The sequence below is a fragment of the Eptesicus fuscus genome, chromosome 11 (assembly GCF_027574615.1).
Source record: "Eptesicus fuscus isolate TK198812 chromosome 11, DD_ASM_mEF_20220401, whole genome shotgun sequence".
NCBI classification, from domain to species: Eukaryota; Metazoa; Chordata; class Mammalia; order Chiroptera; family Vespertilionidae; genus Eptesicus; species Eptesicus fuscus.
Genome location: NC_072483.1, coordinates 38,205,884 through 38,223,851, shown reverse-complemented (window position 1 = coordinate 38,223,851; position 17,968 = coordinate 38,205,884). Strand labels below are relative to the sequence as shown.

The 17,968-nt window shown below is 40.6% G+C and overlaps 1 protein-coding gene across 1 annotated transcript in view; it reads right to left on the bottom strand.

The window, feature by feature from the left end:
• The window catches only part of TANC1 (tetratricopeptide repeat, ankyrin repeat and coiled-coil containing 1), a 184,126-nt gene that overhangs the window by 84,692 nt on the left and 81,466 nt on the right, over positions 1 to 17,968 (bottom strand). Inside the window, exon 4 of the mRNA XM_054722812.1 lies at positions 11,045 to 11,149. Within this exon, the coding sequence (XP_054578787.1) occupies positions 11,045 to 11,149 (105 nt within the window). The remainder of the gene's footprint in view (positions 1 to 11,044; positions 11,150 to 17,968) is intronic.

The following is a 17,968-nucleotide window of genomic DNA, read 5'->3' as shown; positions in this document are numbered from 1 at the left end:
TGTGAACCAGGAGGTAAAGGTTCGATTCCCGGTCTGGGCACATGACTGGGTTTTGGGCTTGATCCACTGTGGGGGGCGTGCAGGAAACAGCCTATCAATGATTCCCTCTCATCACTGATGTTTCTATCTCTCTGCCCCTCTGAAATCAATAAAAATATATTTAAAGAATGATAATAATAATTTAAAAATGCATGTTAATGAATTTTAAGTTAATAAACATTACAACTTAAAAAATAACTATTTTTCATTTTAAAAGTTAATTAAAAAGGGTATTATTTTACATTTGTGCCAATCTTTTTAATGTCTCATTTAATAGAAGACAGCTAGATTTTAATGTCTGCTTCTACATTCAATCTACTATGATATATTCTTTTAGTTGAAATATGTGAGTAATTGTGGCCTCAGACAGATATGTAGTTGGGAAAGGGAGAAACCTTTTTAGTTAATTATACATATTCTTTGATATCTCATTAAAACTTGACAAGTAGCTATTTCTTAAACGTTAGTTCCAATGTTGATTCGGAATCCATAGCAATGAACTCTTTGTACTCTGTTACAGTAAAATCCAACAGTCTGTTTTATGCTTCAAATGAATTTTTACCCATGCAAAATTTTGTAACATCATGCTTTGGGTCATTTCAAAAATACTGGTTTTGTAGATCTGGTTTTACAAATGTTGATGGATTTTATTACACAATACCAAAAGAATCACATTCATTAATATCACCACAGACTTCAATTAAAAAGTCATAGTAAATAAATTGAGAGACAAAAATCACATAATCATATCAATCAATGCAAAAAAAAGCATTTGACAAAATCCAACACCCTTTCTTGATAAGAACTCTCAGCAAAGTGGGTATAGAGGGATCATACCTCACCATAATAAAAGCCTTATATGACAGACCTACAGCCAACATCATACTCAATGGGCAAAAACTAAATTCATTTCCCCTAAGAACAGGAACAAGACAGGGATGCCCACTTTAACCACTCCTATTCGATCTAGTACTGGAAGTGCTAGCCATAGCAATCAGACAAGAAAGAGAAACAAAAGGCATCCAAATTGGAAAAAAATAAGTAAAACTGTCATTATTCGCAGATGACATGATACTGCACATAGAAAACCCCAAAGACTCCATCAAAAAATTGCTAGACTTAATAAAGGAATTCGGCAATGTAGCAGGATACAAAAATTAACACCCAGAAATCTATGGCTTTTTTTATACACCAATAATGAACTCACAGAAAGAGAAACAAAAAAAAAAAAAAAAAAAAAAATCCTGTTTACCATTGCACCAAAAAAATTAAGATACCTAGGAATAAACTTAATTAAGGATATAAAAGACCTATACTCTGAAAACTACAGGACATTGAAAAAAGAGAAAGAAGAAGACATAAACATATGGAAGAACATACTGTGTTCATGGATTGGTAGAATCATCATCATTAAAATGTCCATACTACCCAAAGCAATTTATAGATTCAATGCACTCCCCATTAAAGTACCAATGGCATATTTCACAGACCTAGAACAAACTCTCCAAAAATTCATCTGGAATAAAAAAAAGACCCCGAATAGCCACAGCAATCCTGAGAAAGAAGACCAAAGTTGGAGGGAATCACAATACCAGATATCAAGCTATATTACCAAGCCATGATTCTCAAAACTGCCTGGTACTGGCACAAGGACAGAAATATAGACCAATGGAACAGAACAGAGAACCCAGAAATAGATCCAAGCCATTATGCTCAATTAATATTTGCCAAAGGAGGCAAGAGCATACAATGGAGTCAAGACAGTCTCTTCAATAAATGGTGCTGGGAAATTTGGTCAGATACATGCAAAAAAATGAAACTAGATCACCAACTTACACCATACACAAAAACAAACTCAAAATGGCTAAAGGACTTAAATGTAAGACCGGAAACCATAAAAATCTTAGAAGTTCCCATAGGCAGCAAAATATCAGACATGTCGTAGCAGTATCTTTACCGATACTGCTCCTAGGGCAATGGAAACTAAGGAGAAAATAAACAAATGGGACTACATCAAAATAAAAAGCTTTTGTACAGCAAAAGAAACCATCAACAAAACAACAAGAAAGCCCATTGCATGGGAGAACATATTTGCCAATGCTATTTCAGATAAGGGTTTAATCTCCAAAATTTACAGAGAACTCATACAAATTAACAAAAGGAAGATAAACAATCCAATCAAAAAATGGGCAAAGGCCCTATATAGACACTTTTTGAAAGAGGACATGTAGAAGGCCGAGAGACATATGAAAACATGCTCAAAGTTACTAATCATCTGAGAGATGCAAATCAAAACAACAATGAGGTATCTCACACCTGTCAGAATGGCTATCATCAACAAATCAACAAACAACAAGTGCTGGTGAGGATGCAGAGAAAAAGAAACCCTCTTGCACTGCTGGTGGGAATGCAGACTGGATCGGGCCTAAATGGGCAGTCAGACATCCCTCTCACAATCCAGGACTGCTGGCTCCCATCGCCTGCCTGCCTTCCTGATTGCCCCTAACTACCTCTGCCTGCCTGCCTGATCGCCCCCTAACCACTCCCCTGCCGGCCTGATTGCCCCAACTGCCCTCCCCTGCCGGCCTGATTGCCCCAACTGCCCTCCCCTGCCGGCCTGATCTCACCCCCAACTGCCCTCCCCTGCCAGCCTGACTGTCCCCTAACTGCTCCCCCGTGCCGGCCTGATCTCACCTCTAACTACTTTCTCCCCTGCCGGCCTGATCTCTCCTAACTGCCTCTGCCTCGGCCCCACCACTGTGGCTTTGTCCGGAAGGAGGTCAGACATCCGGTATAATTAGCATATTACCCTTTTATTAGTATAGATATTCATTTTGTGCCTATTAGAGAAAATGGCTGTCAAATACCAAATTCTGAATAAGCACGGTTTGTTGGTCATTCTTTCAAATAAAACTGATGGTCTATTTAAAGAAAAAAAAAAAAAAAAAGACTGTTCAGCTTGCAATGCAGTCACACCAGTGCTTTTCTGGGGGACAACCAGCCTCTTCCAGCAGGCAGAAGTGCTTTCTGCAGACCTCATTTCATCCGCACAGACTATCAATAAGATGAGTACTCAAGGGTCAAGATTTAATAACATTCATCATTTTTAGTCTTTCATCAAGACATTCTTCAGTGAATTATTTTTGATGCAAGTGAGTGGTGGTGGAAAACATCCTGTGTGGACCTAAAATAGCAGGTGCCCCTACCTTGGCATGAACTAAGGAATCAGAAGGTTTACCAATGATTATTCACACCAGCAGTGCAAATCTCCTTGCAAGAGAAATGGGAATACCTTCTTAGTGTTATGATGAAAAGAGTTTCGATCTTAGGGATCCCTACAAGTAACACCTAGAAGTCCGCAGCCTACACATACTTTGAGAACCTCTGCCTTAAGTGTCCAATTGTATTAAATTCTCCCTTTTCTTAAAAATAAATGAATAAGCTGTCCCAGGCGGTGTGGTTCAACCTATGAATCAGGAGGTCACGGTTCTATTCCCAGTCAGGGCATATACCCGGGTTTCGGGCTCTATCCCCAGTGGCATGCAGGAGGCAGCCAGTCAATGATTCTCTCTCATCATTAATGTTTCTCTCTCTCTTTCTCCCTCTCCTTTCTACTCTGAAATCAATAAAAATATATTTTTAAAAATGAATAAGCCATACTCTCACACACTCCTCACCCTAATAACTGACCTCTCATCTTCCCTTACCTTCTCAACTCCTTGGGATAAAAACAGGGGTCATTCCCCACCAACTCCACTTCCTTATCACCTACCTACAACTCAAACTCATTCGCCTTCATAACTCTCCTCAAACATCCCTATTAAGCACAGTAATTGGTGTTTAGAACAGTCCACCTCCTCTTTTGTTATTCCTGTATATTCTGACCTTACAAATACTGTCCTGCAAGGGGCAAGTGGCAGCCACCATAAAAGACACACAGAGGGAAAATCCATGGTTCCAGGATATATGTGGCCTCACGGGGTCTTCTCCTGTCCCTTTGCTGGTGCTCCTCAGTCCTCTTCTCTCAATGACCTTGTCCTTGGTCTAACACAGTGGTCGGCAAACTCATTAGTCAACAGAGCTAAATATCAACAGTACAACGATTGAAATTTCTTCTGAGAGCCAAATTTTTTAAACTTAAACTTCTTCTAACGCCACTTATTCAAAATAGACTCGCCCAGGCCGTGGTATTTTGTGGAAGAGCCACACTCAAGGGGCCAAAGAGCCGCGTGTGGCTCGCGAGCCGCAGTTTGCCGACCACGGGTCTAACATATCTGATCTCCTCTAAACAAATGGCTGCCCAGGTGACATCCTGAACTCTTTCTTGAGCACCAGTTTGGTTTTCCCACTGTTCATTGGACACTTTTACCTAATGCTCCACCAGCACCTCAAACCCACCTGGAACTGAACTCAAACTAAAATGGATGGTTTCCTCTCCTCCATTGCTCTAAATGTACTCTCAAAGCCTGGAAGTGGGCAGGGGTGAGCTAGAAGAGGTCAATGGAAGGACAAGGGGGACATACATAATACTTTCAACAATAAAGATTTAAAGTAAGTAAATAAAAAGCCTGGAAGTCATCATCTTTGTCTCTAACAGCTCCTGGCCCTTGCAATTTCTCATGAATCTTCCTATTCATCACCTCTTCTTCCCTGATCCTGTTCTAATTTGAGATCTCATTTTCTCACTTTACAGCCTTTCTCTGATCCTAGTCTCCTTCCTGCCTCATTCCATCCTATGCCAGGTAAATCTTAAGGCATAGGTCCAACCAATTAAGTGTTTCCTGGTGCCTTCATGTGCACCCGATTCATCACACAGCTGGAATCAGTCAACACGACTTCCCCCCTCGCATTATAATCACTCTGTACACAGGCCTTTAATCCGCAACCAGACTCTAAGCCTCTGTGAAGAAAAGACCTATGCTTGATAACCCATCTCAAATAGCATCCAACATAGAGCTTTTCACAGCATAGGAATGTAATTAATATTTATTTAAGGAAGTAGAGAATGAATGGACATTCTACCTCTAGTCTCTCTTCACCACACACATACCAGGTGTGTCCCCTCTCTGTACTTTAATTTAATAAAACTTTATTTGACCATTCATCAAACAGTCCATCACCATTCTAAGAAGAAGCTGAAAATTAATAGCAGGATCTAGGTTATCCCTTGGGAAAGGAAGAAGAATAAGATCAGGAGAAACCAGTTATGTTGTATTTGTTAACTTAAGGAGTGGGTAGACAAATGTCATTAGTCTTTACATCTTTTCATTCTCTGCATCTTTTTAAATGCCTGAAAAAATAACCAAAAACATAAGGCATCGATAATAACTTAAACATAGATCCAAAAAAGACCCACACCTCCCAATAAGAGAGTTTGGCATTTAATGATTCTGCTGTTTTGTATGTGTCAGTTTCACTTGCTAACCAGACTGCCAGAAAAAAATGTTTAATCATATTTTGAGATTGATCTTCACCGAGCGATGACTCATAAGCCTAAAACTTTCTCACCCCTCCCCATCAGAGCTTGCTCCAGTAGCTAATGACAGATTGAAGCAGACCTAAATGGATTATCATTGCCCTTAATTTAAAGAAACACAGCTGTGAATCCTATTATAACTTAATAATCCTCTCTAACTTACCTGGTTTTTACTTGCCCTTAAGGCAAAGGTATTATTTTGTGGGTAAATGACATTTTCCCCCTAAACAATATGTTGCTTTACGATAGAAGGTTTACTTGTGGAGAACTCATTCTGTGTGACAGAGCCATTTGATAGGAAAAGAGGAATTGTATTTTGTTTGAGGACCTTATTAATTCCCTCTTTTTTGCCGGAGTAGAAAATGCTGTTCTTCAAAAATAAATTAAAACATTGAATAAAGTAGAATGTCTTTCCCTAAAGATGTATCCAGATGAATTCAAACTTTTAACAGCTTCATTGCTTGCATTAAAAATGTTCATCTGGGAGAGGAACCAAGATGGTGGCAAAGTTAAACAACTAACTGCTGCCTTGCACAACAATTTCAAAAATACAACTAAAAGACAAAACGTCTACCACCCAGAACCACAGGAAAGCTGGCTGAGTGGAAGATTTACAACTAAGAAGAGAAAGGAGCACAAATGCTGAAAAGCTGAGGTACGGAGGCACGTGAATCGGGCTGGTGGCGGGAGACTGGGCACGCGGCTTGTTTTCAACCCGAAGGGAGACAAGCTCCCGATCACTCTGAAATCCAGTTTCTGGGGACACGCGGAGGACCCAGATGCCTATGGGGAGAAGCTGGACTCTCGGCCATCGGGCCGGAAAGTGAGAGTGACTTTTTTGCAGAGGTGTGCTCAGCAATCATTGTTTACTGTGCTGGAGGACTGGATGCAGGGACTTGGAAACACGGAAAGGCAGAGACGGCTGGCTGGCAGCCATCGCTGTTTGCCACACCCCAGCCTAGTGACGCCCTGAGACCCCGCCCCACACATTCTACAAACCCGCCCAGGCTCCACACAGTGGCTTTTGCATATAAATGGCCTGTTCTGTGGCAGCTTAACCAAATTAACTGCAGCTCCAGTCAGACAGCTCCAAAACCGCCCAAGCAAAGAGGAGAAAACTGTAGTTCTTGCTGTAGCTCCTGCTGGGGGGCCTCAGACAGTAGCTGACCTGCACCCCATTGGAGATCCAGACACTAGGGTATCTAGTGGTCGGTGTGAAATGACACCAGATTTCAACCACTCTCATAAGGGACACATTCAAGAGGCAGACTCAGTGAGCACCAAAGCCCTACTGGAACAAGTCCTGCCCCATAAATGTGTCTCCAGCACAGCAATTCTTCCGTTATAGACACAGCGGGTCCTCATAGTCAATTGGCCTGGAGGTCAATTCCTCCCAGTGACACCAACAACAATCAAGACTTAACTACAACAAGGCTGTACACACAGTCCACAAAGGGGTACACCAAGAGTGTCCACCTCAGGTAACTGGGAAGCTGACCCATTGAACCAATAGGACACCTAGTACACAAAGCTACCCAACCAACTCAGGGAAGCAGCGAAAATGAGGAGGCAAGGAAACAGATCCCAAATGAAAGAAATGGAGGAGAACAAACGACTGGACATAGAATTCAAAACCACGGTTAGAAGGTTTTTCAAGAATTTCATGGAAAAGGCCGATAAATTTAATGAGACCCTCGAGGATATGAAAAAGGACCAACTAGAAATTAAACATACACTGACTGAAATAAAAAATATTATACAGAGACCCAACAGCAGACTAGAGGAATGCAAGAATCAAGTCAAAGATTTGGAATACAAAGAGGCAAAGGACACTCCTCCAGAGAAGCAAGAAGAGAAGAGAATTCAGAAAGTTGAAGACAGTGTAAGAAGCCTCTGGGACAACTTCAAGCATACCAAAATCAGAATTATGGGGGTGCCAGAAGAAGAGAGAGAGCAAGACGCTGAAAACCTATTTGAAGAAATAATGACTGAAAACTTCCCCCACCTGATGAAAGAAATAGACTTACAAGTCCAGGAAGCACACAGAACCCCAAAGAAAAGGAATCCAAAGAGGACCACACCAAGACACATCATAATTAAAATGCCAAGGGTAAAAGACAAAGAGAGAATCTTACAAGCAGCAAGAGAAAAACAGTTAGTTACTTACAAGGGAGCACCCTTACAATTATCAGCTGATTTCTCAACAGAAACTATGCAGGCCAGACGGGAGTGGCAAGAAATATTCAAAGTGATGAATAGCAAGATCCTACAACCAAGACTACTCTACCTAGCAAAGCTATCATTCAGAATTGAAGGTCAGTTAAAGAGCTTCACAGATAAGAAAAAGCTAAAGGAGTTCATCACCACCAAACCAGTATTATATGAAATGCTGAAAGGTATTCTTTAAAAAGAGGAAAAAGAAAAAAGATAAAAATTATGAACAACAAATACATATCTATCAACAAGTGAATCTAAAAGTCAAGTGAATTAAAAATCTGAGGAACAGAATAAACTGGTGAACATAATAGAATCAGAGGCATAGAATGGGAGTGGATTGATAATTCTCAGGGGGAAAGGGGTGTCTGTGTGGGGGGTACGGGAAGAGACTGGACAAAAATCATACACCTATGGATAAGGACAGTGGGGGGAAGGTAAGGGGAGAGGGGGGTGGGAACCAGGTGGTGGGGAGATATGGGGGAAAAAAGGAGAAACAATTGTAATAATCTGAACAATAAAGATTTATTAAATTTTAAAAAAAAAGCAGTTTAAAAAAAAAATGTTCATCTGTCCATATAACCACTTCCCAGGTAGTTAAAATACGCAACTTATATGTAACTGTAGTTACTTATAAATTAATAATTTTAAAGTGCTCATTGATTTTTACTTTGATTTAAATTGTATACAGAGAGCCAAGAATCAAGAATTTATGGAGCTACATGACCATAAAGCAAAGCAGCTAGCCTGGAGAGGGTATGGCAAACATTTAGGAAGAACATTTAGGAAGCTATTTCATGAGTCTATGTGAAATTTTGAAAGCACTTTGCTAGGAGCTATTTTCATAGAGTTTGTTAGTCTGGTGAAGACTGAGATGCTATTATTGACAGCACCTGGAAAAATGTCTTAGAGATTTAAAAAAATGCCCAAAGGAATATGGAAAGCATAAGCCCAAGTTTTAAACTAAAACTTAAGTGATGACATGAAACCCTAGAAGTGGATCTGTACAGGCGTGGGTCAAACTCAAACTCAATTAGCTTTAATTCAGCCCAGCCTCTCCGGTAGGTTCAATGACCTGGACATAAAATGTACATGTTAATATGTCAAACTTAATTCCATTGAAATTTAAAGGATTCCATGGGAATTACAAAACACAGCATCCTTGGCTCTTTGTCAACTTGGATTCTGTTAGGCAACCACCTCCTCCTCAACTAACAGATAACTCTGCTTGGTCTTCCACCAACACCATCACTAACCACACAACGACCGTGTGCCCATAAACACGAACAACACCCTTTTCCAGACACCTAAAAAAGAGAAAACGTACCCTGTTTTTTAATTCTATGCAAAACGTCTGGAAACTTCTTGTCCTTATTCACAGCCCAGGTATGTCATAATTTCAGATTCCCTGGAGACTGATGTCAAATCCAAGAGCTTAAGTCTTAGCAGTGAGTGCTCATGAAAACTACAGGCAACTCCAGCAATATCAATCACTACACTTGAATTCAGCTCAGCTGGCGGCCAAGCATAAGAATGCCTCCGTACCCCGAGAAAGACAGCCAATTCCGCCTTGAGCAAGAGGAGGGAAGTTGACAATGGAAGCTATTTATAAACTCTTTTCTTTGCCCAATGAAAATCCTAAATTTCTCCCCCATTCTCACTCTAGCAGAAGTCATAAACTCTAGACAGGAACTCAACAATACTCTCCATCAGGGAGGAAGAGGTTATATAATGGAGGCTAGACGAGCCAAAATGCCAGGGACATAACCACCCAGGATTACAAAGACTTTGGGGGTGGGAATGAGGGCAAAAGGTGGCAGGCTTATTCTGAAATGGGGAGATGACTGATACTTACTTTAGAGGAACAGTGTTTTATTTTTCCATTCAACACTCAGAACATAAATGAGAGAACAGATCAACACATGGACACCCTGCACATATGAATTCACAACAAAGAGGGTCCCCATGTATGTAGGATGGCCATCCTAACCAGATACCACCGTGGACTCTCCAGTCTTCATCACCGCACACCCTGCATATCCCTCAGCACAAATCCTAGTGTGAACCCCCTACTGACTGGGTGCCTAATGACTGGGTGCCTGGCCAGAGGAAAAAGGGTGGAATTTCTCATGCTAAGCTGCACACACCACCTCCTCTTCCCTGTTCCACGTGCCCAGCTCCTGGCCCCATCTCATCCACCACCCATCCCAAACTCCGCTTCCCAATTTTCATATTTCGCTAATCCTTCCTCTCTCAATTCATTTTTAGCTTTATTTTCAGCACTACCACCCTACTCCATGTTCCTACCCACTCCCCACCACGCAAAATGTAGAAACACAGAATACACACCTGGTGGTTAGCACATAAAGGGGCTGTATGCCCACATCCCACAACTCAGGAGAGCAGGGTGCCAGCTATTTCTAAGTGCAAATATGGATGTGTTTTCCTGTCTCTTTCAGCATTACTACATGAGCTTGTGCCCACACTGAGGGTAAAACAGTTTCCCTACGTAGGCCAGGGTTCCTTAACATGTTTATTTAGGAAAATAGGATGTAAATTCAAAACACAAATTAAAGACCAAAGAGTTGTCAGTTGGGCAACCCCCTACCCCAAGAAAGGAACAAAGGAGTAAATTCTTAAATTGATTTAAAAAAAATAAAGAACTATTGATACATCTATGAAATGCTGTAAGTTTGTAATGCCTGTTACACATATTTCCAGATATAGGGGGGAAAGCAAAATATAAAATGTCTTCTTGAAAAGGTTTCAATGAGTTTGGGTTTTTGGGGTGTGTGTGTTGTTTTCTGCCCCACTTCTATATTCCCCTAAAGAAAAACTTTAGATGTTAAGAAATAAGCTTTCAAAAGCTACCAGATGGTTTTAAGTAAGCTAGTTATTAGAAGCTGCATGCAGCTAACGTTTCAGCTTTCCAGTGAAAGCCTGTTGTTGAATATTCTAGAACGATGGAGTACTAAAAAACAAAACAAAGTCTTGGAAGCAGTCTCGTGGCTGCTTTTTCATATCCCCCCATGCCGGGGAGGTCAAACTTGAGAGGAAATAAGAGTGAACCCTTAAACAATGCATATGTACCCACTCAGCTAGTGCTACACTATGCACATAATTCCAAGAATGCACATTAGTTGAACAGACCTCTGTAACTAGCTGAGGGGGAAAAAAAAACCTCCCTAACACACTGAGTTTAGCAAAAGCATTCCTGCAAGAGGCACTCAAGTTTCACTCAGAAATGAAAAGTCCTTACGTACAATCTTTTGGGGGCGGAGGAGGGGGGAAGGATCATTGAAAACAGATTCTTACCATTCTCATTAGGCTCTGTTGGCTGGGACACGTCTCTGAACGGGATTATAACTGCATCTCCAGGCACTCTGGGGCTTTCCACATACTTGGGCTTCCTGACGGGACCTGTAGTGGGAAAGATCTGAGTGTGGCTAATTTTTTCCAGATGCAAAGCTCAGCATGTGCCGTGTGTGTCCTCACCAGGACCCAAACATGCCTAAAGGAAGAGCCAGCCCACTCCCCTCCCTTGAGCGCGCGCGCGCGCATACACACACACACACACACACACACACACACACTCACACACACAGTCATCTCGGTACAGACACGGGAATGTCCAGCCTGGGCTGCCAAAGAAGAAGTGGGTAAGGTCAGTTTTGAGAATGTAAACTTGGACAGAAACCAAGCTGCTCTTCTGCGGTGAAGTCCCTACAGCTGTCCTCGGTGTGTGTCAAGTAAGTGATTTTGACATGTTCGAACCTGGATGGCTCGTGGCAAAGGATTTTATCTTTGGAATTTTTCTTCAACTGGGACAAAGATGATTGGGTGGCTTGGTCGCTCCGAAGTCTGGAGGCAGGGATTGCAAACAGCCAGCCTGTAATATCAACACACTCAGAGCAGCCTCAGAATGCAGGCATTTTATCAGGCTGTGACGCATGGCAACTGTGTGGGGCAGAGAAGACGACTGCTTTCTTGGCAGCTGACACGGCTGCCTGCAAACAGGCGCAGCAGCCAGTCCGGCATGTGAATCAGAGATACAAGAGAGCTTCAGAGTCGAATCTCTCACTTCTCCCGCAACCCCAACTTATCAGGAAATCTGGAATTCTTACTGAGACTGAATGGAACCCTCTCACATTGCTAGGGCAATGCACAGCAGCCACTCTGGAAAACAGTTTGGCAGTTCCTCAAAAGGGTTAAACAAAGAGTGACCAATTGACCCAGCAATTCCACTTCTATGTGAATGTACGTTCCAACAAACATTGGTGCGTGAATGTTCCTAGTTGCATTATTCATAACAGCCAAATGTCCATCAACTGATGACAAGATGTTATATATCCACACACTGGAATATTATTGGGCAATAAAAAGGAATGGAGCTCTAATTCAGGCGTCCCATAACGTGGGTGAAACCTGAAAACATTGTGCTAACTGAAAAAAGCCAGTCGCCAAAGACCACATACTATATGATTGCATTCACATGAATGTCCGGAAGAGACAAATTAATAAGAGACAAAATATGAATCGTTGACAGGGGCTGGGAGATGTGCAGACTGGGTGATGGCTTATGGGTATGGGACTTCTTTCTAGGGTGATAAAAATGTTCTAAAATTAGGGTGTGCTGATGGTTGCACAACCTGTGACTATGCTAGAAATTGCTGTAGTGTACACTTTAATGAATAAATTGTATGCTATGAGAATTATATCTAAATAAATCTGCTTACCTCCAAAAAAGATTACCTATTTTGTCTGCTCATTTGAAACATCATATTACATTTTGGTCCCAAATCCCACTGGACTCTCATTTTCCTTGGTTGCCTGATACTGAACGTGGGCTTCTAACAAGGCCACAGAGCCAGGAAACATTTCACACAGGTTAAGAGGAAGGGTGGTGGGAAGGGGGCCAGACAGGGGGCCACAGTCCTGAGCCACGGTCCTGACCCTCTAGGGGCCTCGGCTCCCTCACCACACACTGAAGGGATGAGTCAGCCTAATTCTGAGCATCCTCCTGTGTCAAACATCTTACACATCTGAGAAATTCTGTTCCGAATGAGGTTTATGGTGAGAGATGCTGCCATCTAAAGGTTTCCTGCAAAAGCATCTCTACTACCATAAAAATAATCCAATTCCCAGACAGCTATATAATGCACAACATCTTAAACAAAAAACTACATTATCAAAGAAGTGCATGGTAGCATGGTACTAGACAAATAGGGATATTATTTCCAACTTTTCAACTTTGGACACCCTCGTTTCTGAAACCTTTTAATCCTCCAGGATCCAATCTGAGATTCCACTGCATTCCGTTGCGTTTAGTCATCCTGTCTCCCCCTCCTATCTCTTCCTGGCAATTCCTCAGTCTTGCCTTGTTTCTCATGACGGTGACTATTTTGAAGCCTTCTGGTCGGTATTTTATACTATTTCCCTCGATTTGGATTTGTCTGATGTTTCCTTGTGATTAGATTTGGGTTATAGGCTTTTGGAAGACACCACGGGGTGGCATGCCCCGCTCATCACATCTTATTGTAATATCTCATGATTTCAACATGACTTTTACTGGTGAAATAACCATGATCACTTAGGGAGGTCTATCATGTCTCTCCACTATAAGGTTTTCAGTTTTCCTTTTCTTTCCTCTGCTCCTTATAAGTGAGTCACTAAGTTCAGACCACACTCAAAGGAGAGGAGAATTAGGGTCCACCTCCCAGAGGAAAGAGTGTCAAGGAATTTTTGGAATTTGTTAAAAACACCACAGTAATTAGTAAGTGTTTGGGGGAGGTACTTTGAGCTAACTTTAGCACTCATCTGTGGTGCTGCCTGCAGCATTTATTACTGAGGTGCTCCAATGGTGATTTCATACTTTCCTCATTTCTTTACATGTATTACTTGGAATTCTTCTCTAAGGAATATCTGTCCATGTCAGAAAGGGATTGTTGTAAGGTTAAAATGGAATGGTTATAGGGGAAAAGGGAGAATATGCTCACAATATAGATGGATGATATAGGCTTCATAACAGAATACAAAGCATGATTCAGATTTTATCTAAGACATACACATATCTATATAGAAATATGTGTGGAGGGAAAGACAGGGGAAAGGGCAAACTAGGAACTAAGAAACTAAGATATTTGCTGTGGAGGACCCAGAAACTGGGAAGGGCCCGAACAGGGCAGGTAGAAAACGGAATCAGGACAAATATGAGAATTTTTCTTCATGTTTGGTTTGGGACCTATTCACTACGGTAAAGAGATCACAGATGTATTTCTCTCTGGTCATCTGCTCTTTTCTATTTAAAGTACTTAGGAGAGATAATGAACTTTATTATTATTACCTGCTTATTTGAATTGCCCCTGTCAGCAACCATGCCACTTACACAAGAGTTACCTGTAAGTTTCTGCTCACATTAACTCTTCAGGGTATATAACAGCAGATCTAAAAAGATCTACTTCCTGGCTCCAATCTCCCTACCCCATACGTCCTTCATAAATATTTTCTAATAGTAAGTACTTTCTTAAAATGTGGGTTATGTGCTATGGGCATACAATGGTCATTATGAACGGCTGGAACATCGAACCCCAATGTCACGCAGTGCCTTCAGAAAGCATTCATGCCCACCCATTTAATTGTCTGAACTGTGTTCTGTTCAGAGACCAACCGCTAACTATAATAATTACTCAGCACTGAGGAGTGAGGGTATCAAGAGCCCGTAGGCTGACCACAGTGAGCAGTGATGCTAGATACAAAAGGAGACCTGGAATATACTAAAGTAAATAAGATGTGTCTTAGGTGGTCACACAAGACTAAGCACTTGCAAATATTAATTCATTCAATCCTAATAACTTTGGGAGAAAAGCACTATTTCCCCCATTTTTAGTTCAGGAAATTGAGGCTCCAACCAGTTAATCTGCTCATGGCCCAGACACGGCAAAGCAGAAATACAAAGAGTTTTGGGGTCTGTGCAGGTGTGAAACCCACATACTAAATCCCCCTTACCACTTATACGAGTAGGAAATCCAGATTAAATATGCATTTATAGAAAAGGCCAGGGCAGTGGAACCTCCCACCATCCAATCGTCCATGGACCTTGGCTGAACAGTCATGCTTACTTGTCTCTGATCCCTTCTAACTTTTACTAGGATTTGAAGTATTATGAGGTGAATATAAACAACGGCTCTCCAACATGGTCCTTTTATTTAAGTAGCTTTTTACAAAAAGCAGGGCCTCGAACACTATAAAACAAGGTAAGTTTATAACTATAGAGATTTATTCATCCCCCTCTCAATTGCTCATTAGAGAATTTGTGCGCACTTTCCATTAAACATAGCAGATGAACCCTCGTTTGCCTTCACTCCCTTTTAAAATACCATTAAAGTTGCACTAAAGGGATTTAAAAGCGACCAATGGGGAAAGGAGATAACCACAGGCAAGAAACCAAACTTCTGAAAAGTTGGAAACAGATTGCCAAGGAGCAGTGGATGGAGCTGACTAGAAAAGGTGAGTGCTGGGAGGGAGACAGGAGAACTCAGTTTTAGACAGGAGACACCTCTGAAGGCAGGGGCACAGGTGGGGTCAAACACAGGACAATGGGTTGAAAATCTATTTATGACCTCACCCCCACTCCAAACCAGGAGCATCCCTTCCCTCATCCTGGAGACTGAGTTTTTCTCTGAAAAGGTTGAAAACTAAGACAATGGAGACTCAAGAGCTGAACTCTTTTATTTATTTATTTATTTATTTATTTATTTTTTAATTTCTTTATTGATTAAGGTGTAAGAGCTGAACTCTTGAGTGCTACACTAAATAACAGATTAAGAAAAAATTCTACATGCAGATTGGTGAGTCCAATGTGGACACATGCTCCCTCTTAGTTATAAAAACACCAACAACAAGCTAGCCCACTGTGGTAAGAAGAAACTAAAGGATTTCTCTCTGGGGAAACTCAACAAGAGAAAAGACCTATAAATAATCACAGTTGGGGAAATGCCAAGAAATGAAGGGTCCTATCCTGGTGAGGTAGCTCAGTTGGTTACAGCATTGCCCGGATACACCAAGGCTTCCGGTTTGATCTCTGGACAGGGCACATAGAAGAATCACCCAATGAATCAACAAAGAAACAGCACCCTTAAACGATACACTAGATAAGATGGATTTAATTGATATTCACAGAACATTTCATCCCAAAGCTGCAGAATATACATTCTTCTCAAGTGCACATGGAACATTCTCAAAGACAGACCACATGTTAGGACACAGAACAAGTCTCTACAAGTTCAAGAAGACTGAAATCATATCAAGTATCTTCTTAGATCACATCAGCATGAAGCTAGAAATCAGCTATAATGAAAACACTCAAAGACATTCAAACACATAGAAGCTAAATAGTGTGTTATTAAACAATGAATGAATTACCAATAAGATCAAGGATGAAATAAAAAACTTCCTGGAAACAAATGAAAATGAACACACAACAAGGACTATTTTATGGGACACAGCAAAAATAGTCCTGAGCGAGAAGTTCACAGTGTTACAGGCCTAAAGATCAGAGCAAAAATAAATGACATAGAGACTAATAAAAAAAGAAAAGAAAAAAAAAAAAAGAAAGAGAAAAGATCAATGAAACCAAGAGCTGGTTCTTTAAAAAAAAATAAAGAAGATTGATGAACCTTTAGCCAGACTCATCAAGAAATAAAGAGAGAGGATGCAAATAAATAAAATGAGAAATGAAAGTGATGAAGTAATAACTGACACCACAGAAATATAAAGGATTGTGAGAAAATACTATGACCAACTATATGCCAACAAACTGGACAACCTGGGTGAAATGAACAAATTCCTAGAAACATACAATCTTCCAAGACTGATTCAGGAAGACTCAGAAAATCTGAATAGGCCAATAACAACTAAAGAAATTGAAGTAATTAAAAAAAACAACTCCCAACAAACAAAAGTCCTGGACCAGATATATTTATGGGTGAGTTTTATCAAACATTCAAAGAAGAACTAACAATTATCCTCCTCAAATTATTCCAAAAACCTCAAGAAGAGGGAAGAGTTACAATTTTTTTTCACAAGGCCAGCATTATCCTAATTCCAAAACCAGATAAAGATATTACAAAGAAAGAAATTAGAGGCGAATAGTGTGATGAACATAGATGCTAAAATCCTCAACAAAATATTAGCAAATTGGATCCAACAATACACCATGACCAAGTGGAATTTATTCCAGGATGCAAGGTTGGTACAATATTCGCAAATCAATAAATGTGTTCTAGCACATAAACAAAATGAAGGATAAAAATCACATGATCAATCCTGGATGCTGTGGCTCAATTCATTGAGCACTGTTCCATGCCCCAAAAGGTCACTGGCTCAATTCCCGGTCAGGGCACATGCCCAGGTTGCAGGTTCAATCCCCGGTTGGGGCATGTATACGATGTTTCTCTCCCACATCTCTCTCTCTCTCTGTCTCTCTCTCTCTCTCTCTTTCTCGCTCTCTCTCTCTCTCTCTCCTCCTCCTCCTCCCTCCCTCCCTCTTCTTTTCTCTCTAAAATTAACAGAAACATAATTTTAAGAATCACATTATCATATCAATTGATACAGAAAAAGCATTTGACAAAATCCAGCACCCATTCTTGATAAAAACTCTCAGCAAAGTGGGAATAGAGGGAACATACCTCAACATAGTAATGGTCATATATGACAAACCTACAGCCAACATCATACTCAATGGGCAAATACTAAAAGAGTTTCCCTTAAAAAACAGGAACAAGACAAGGATGTCCACTTTCACCACTCTTATTCAACCTAATACTAGAAGTCTTAGCAATAGCAATCACACAAGAAAAAATAAAAGGCACCCAAATTGGAAAGAAGGAATTAAAACTGTCATTAGTTGTAGATAACATGATAGTGTACATAGAAAACCCTAAAGACTCCACCAAAAAACTACTAGATTTAATAAATGAATTTGGCAAAGTAGCAGGAACAAAATTAATATCCAGAAATCGGTGGCATTTTTATATATCAATAATGAACTCTCAGAAAGAAACTAAGAAAACAATCCCATTTACCATTGCAATGAAAAATATAAGGAACCTAGGAATAGACTTACCCAAGAAGGTAAAAGACCTATACTCAGAAAACTATAAGACATTGAAAAAAAAAAAAAAAAGAAAGAAACAAAGGAAGATGCAAACAAGTGGAAGAAAATACTGTGTTCACAGACTG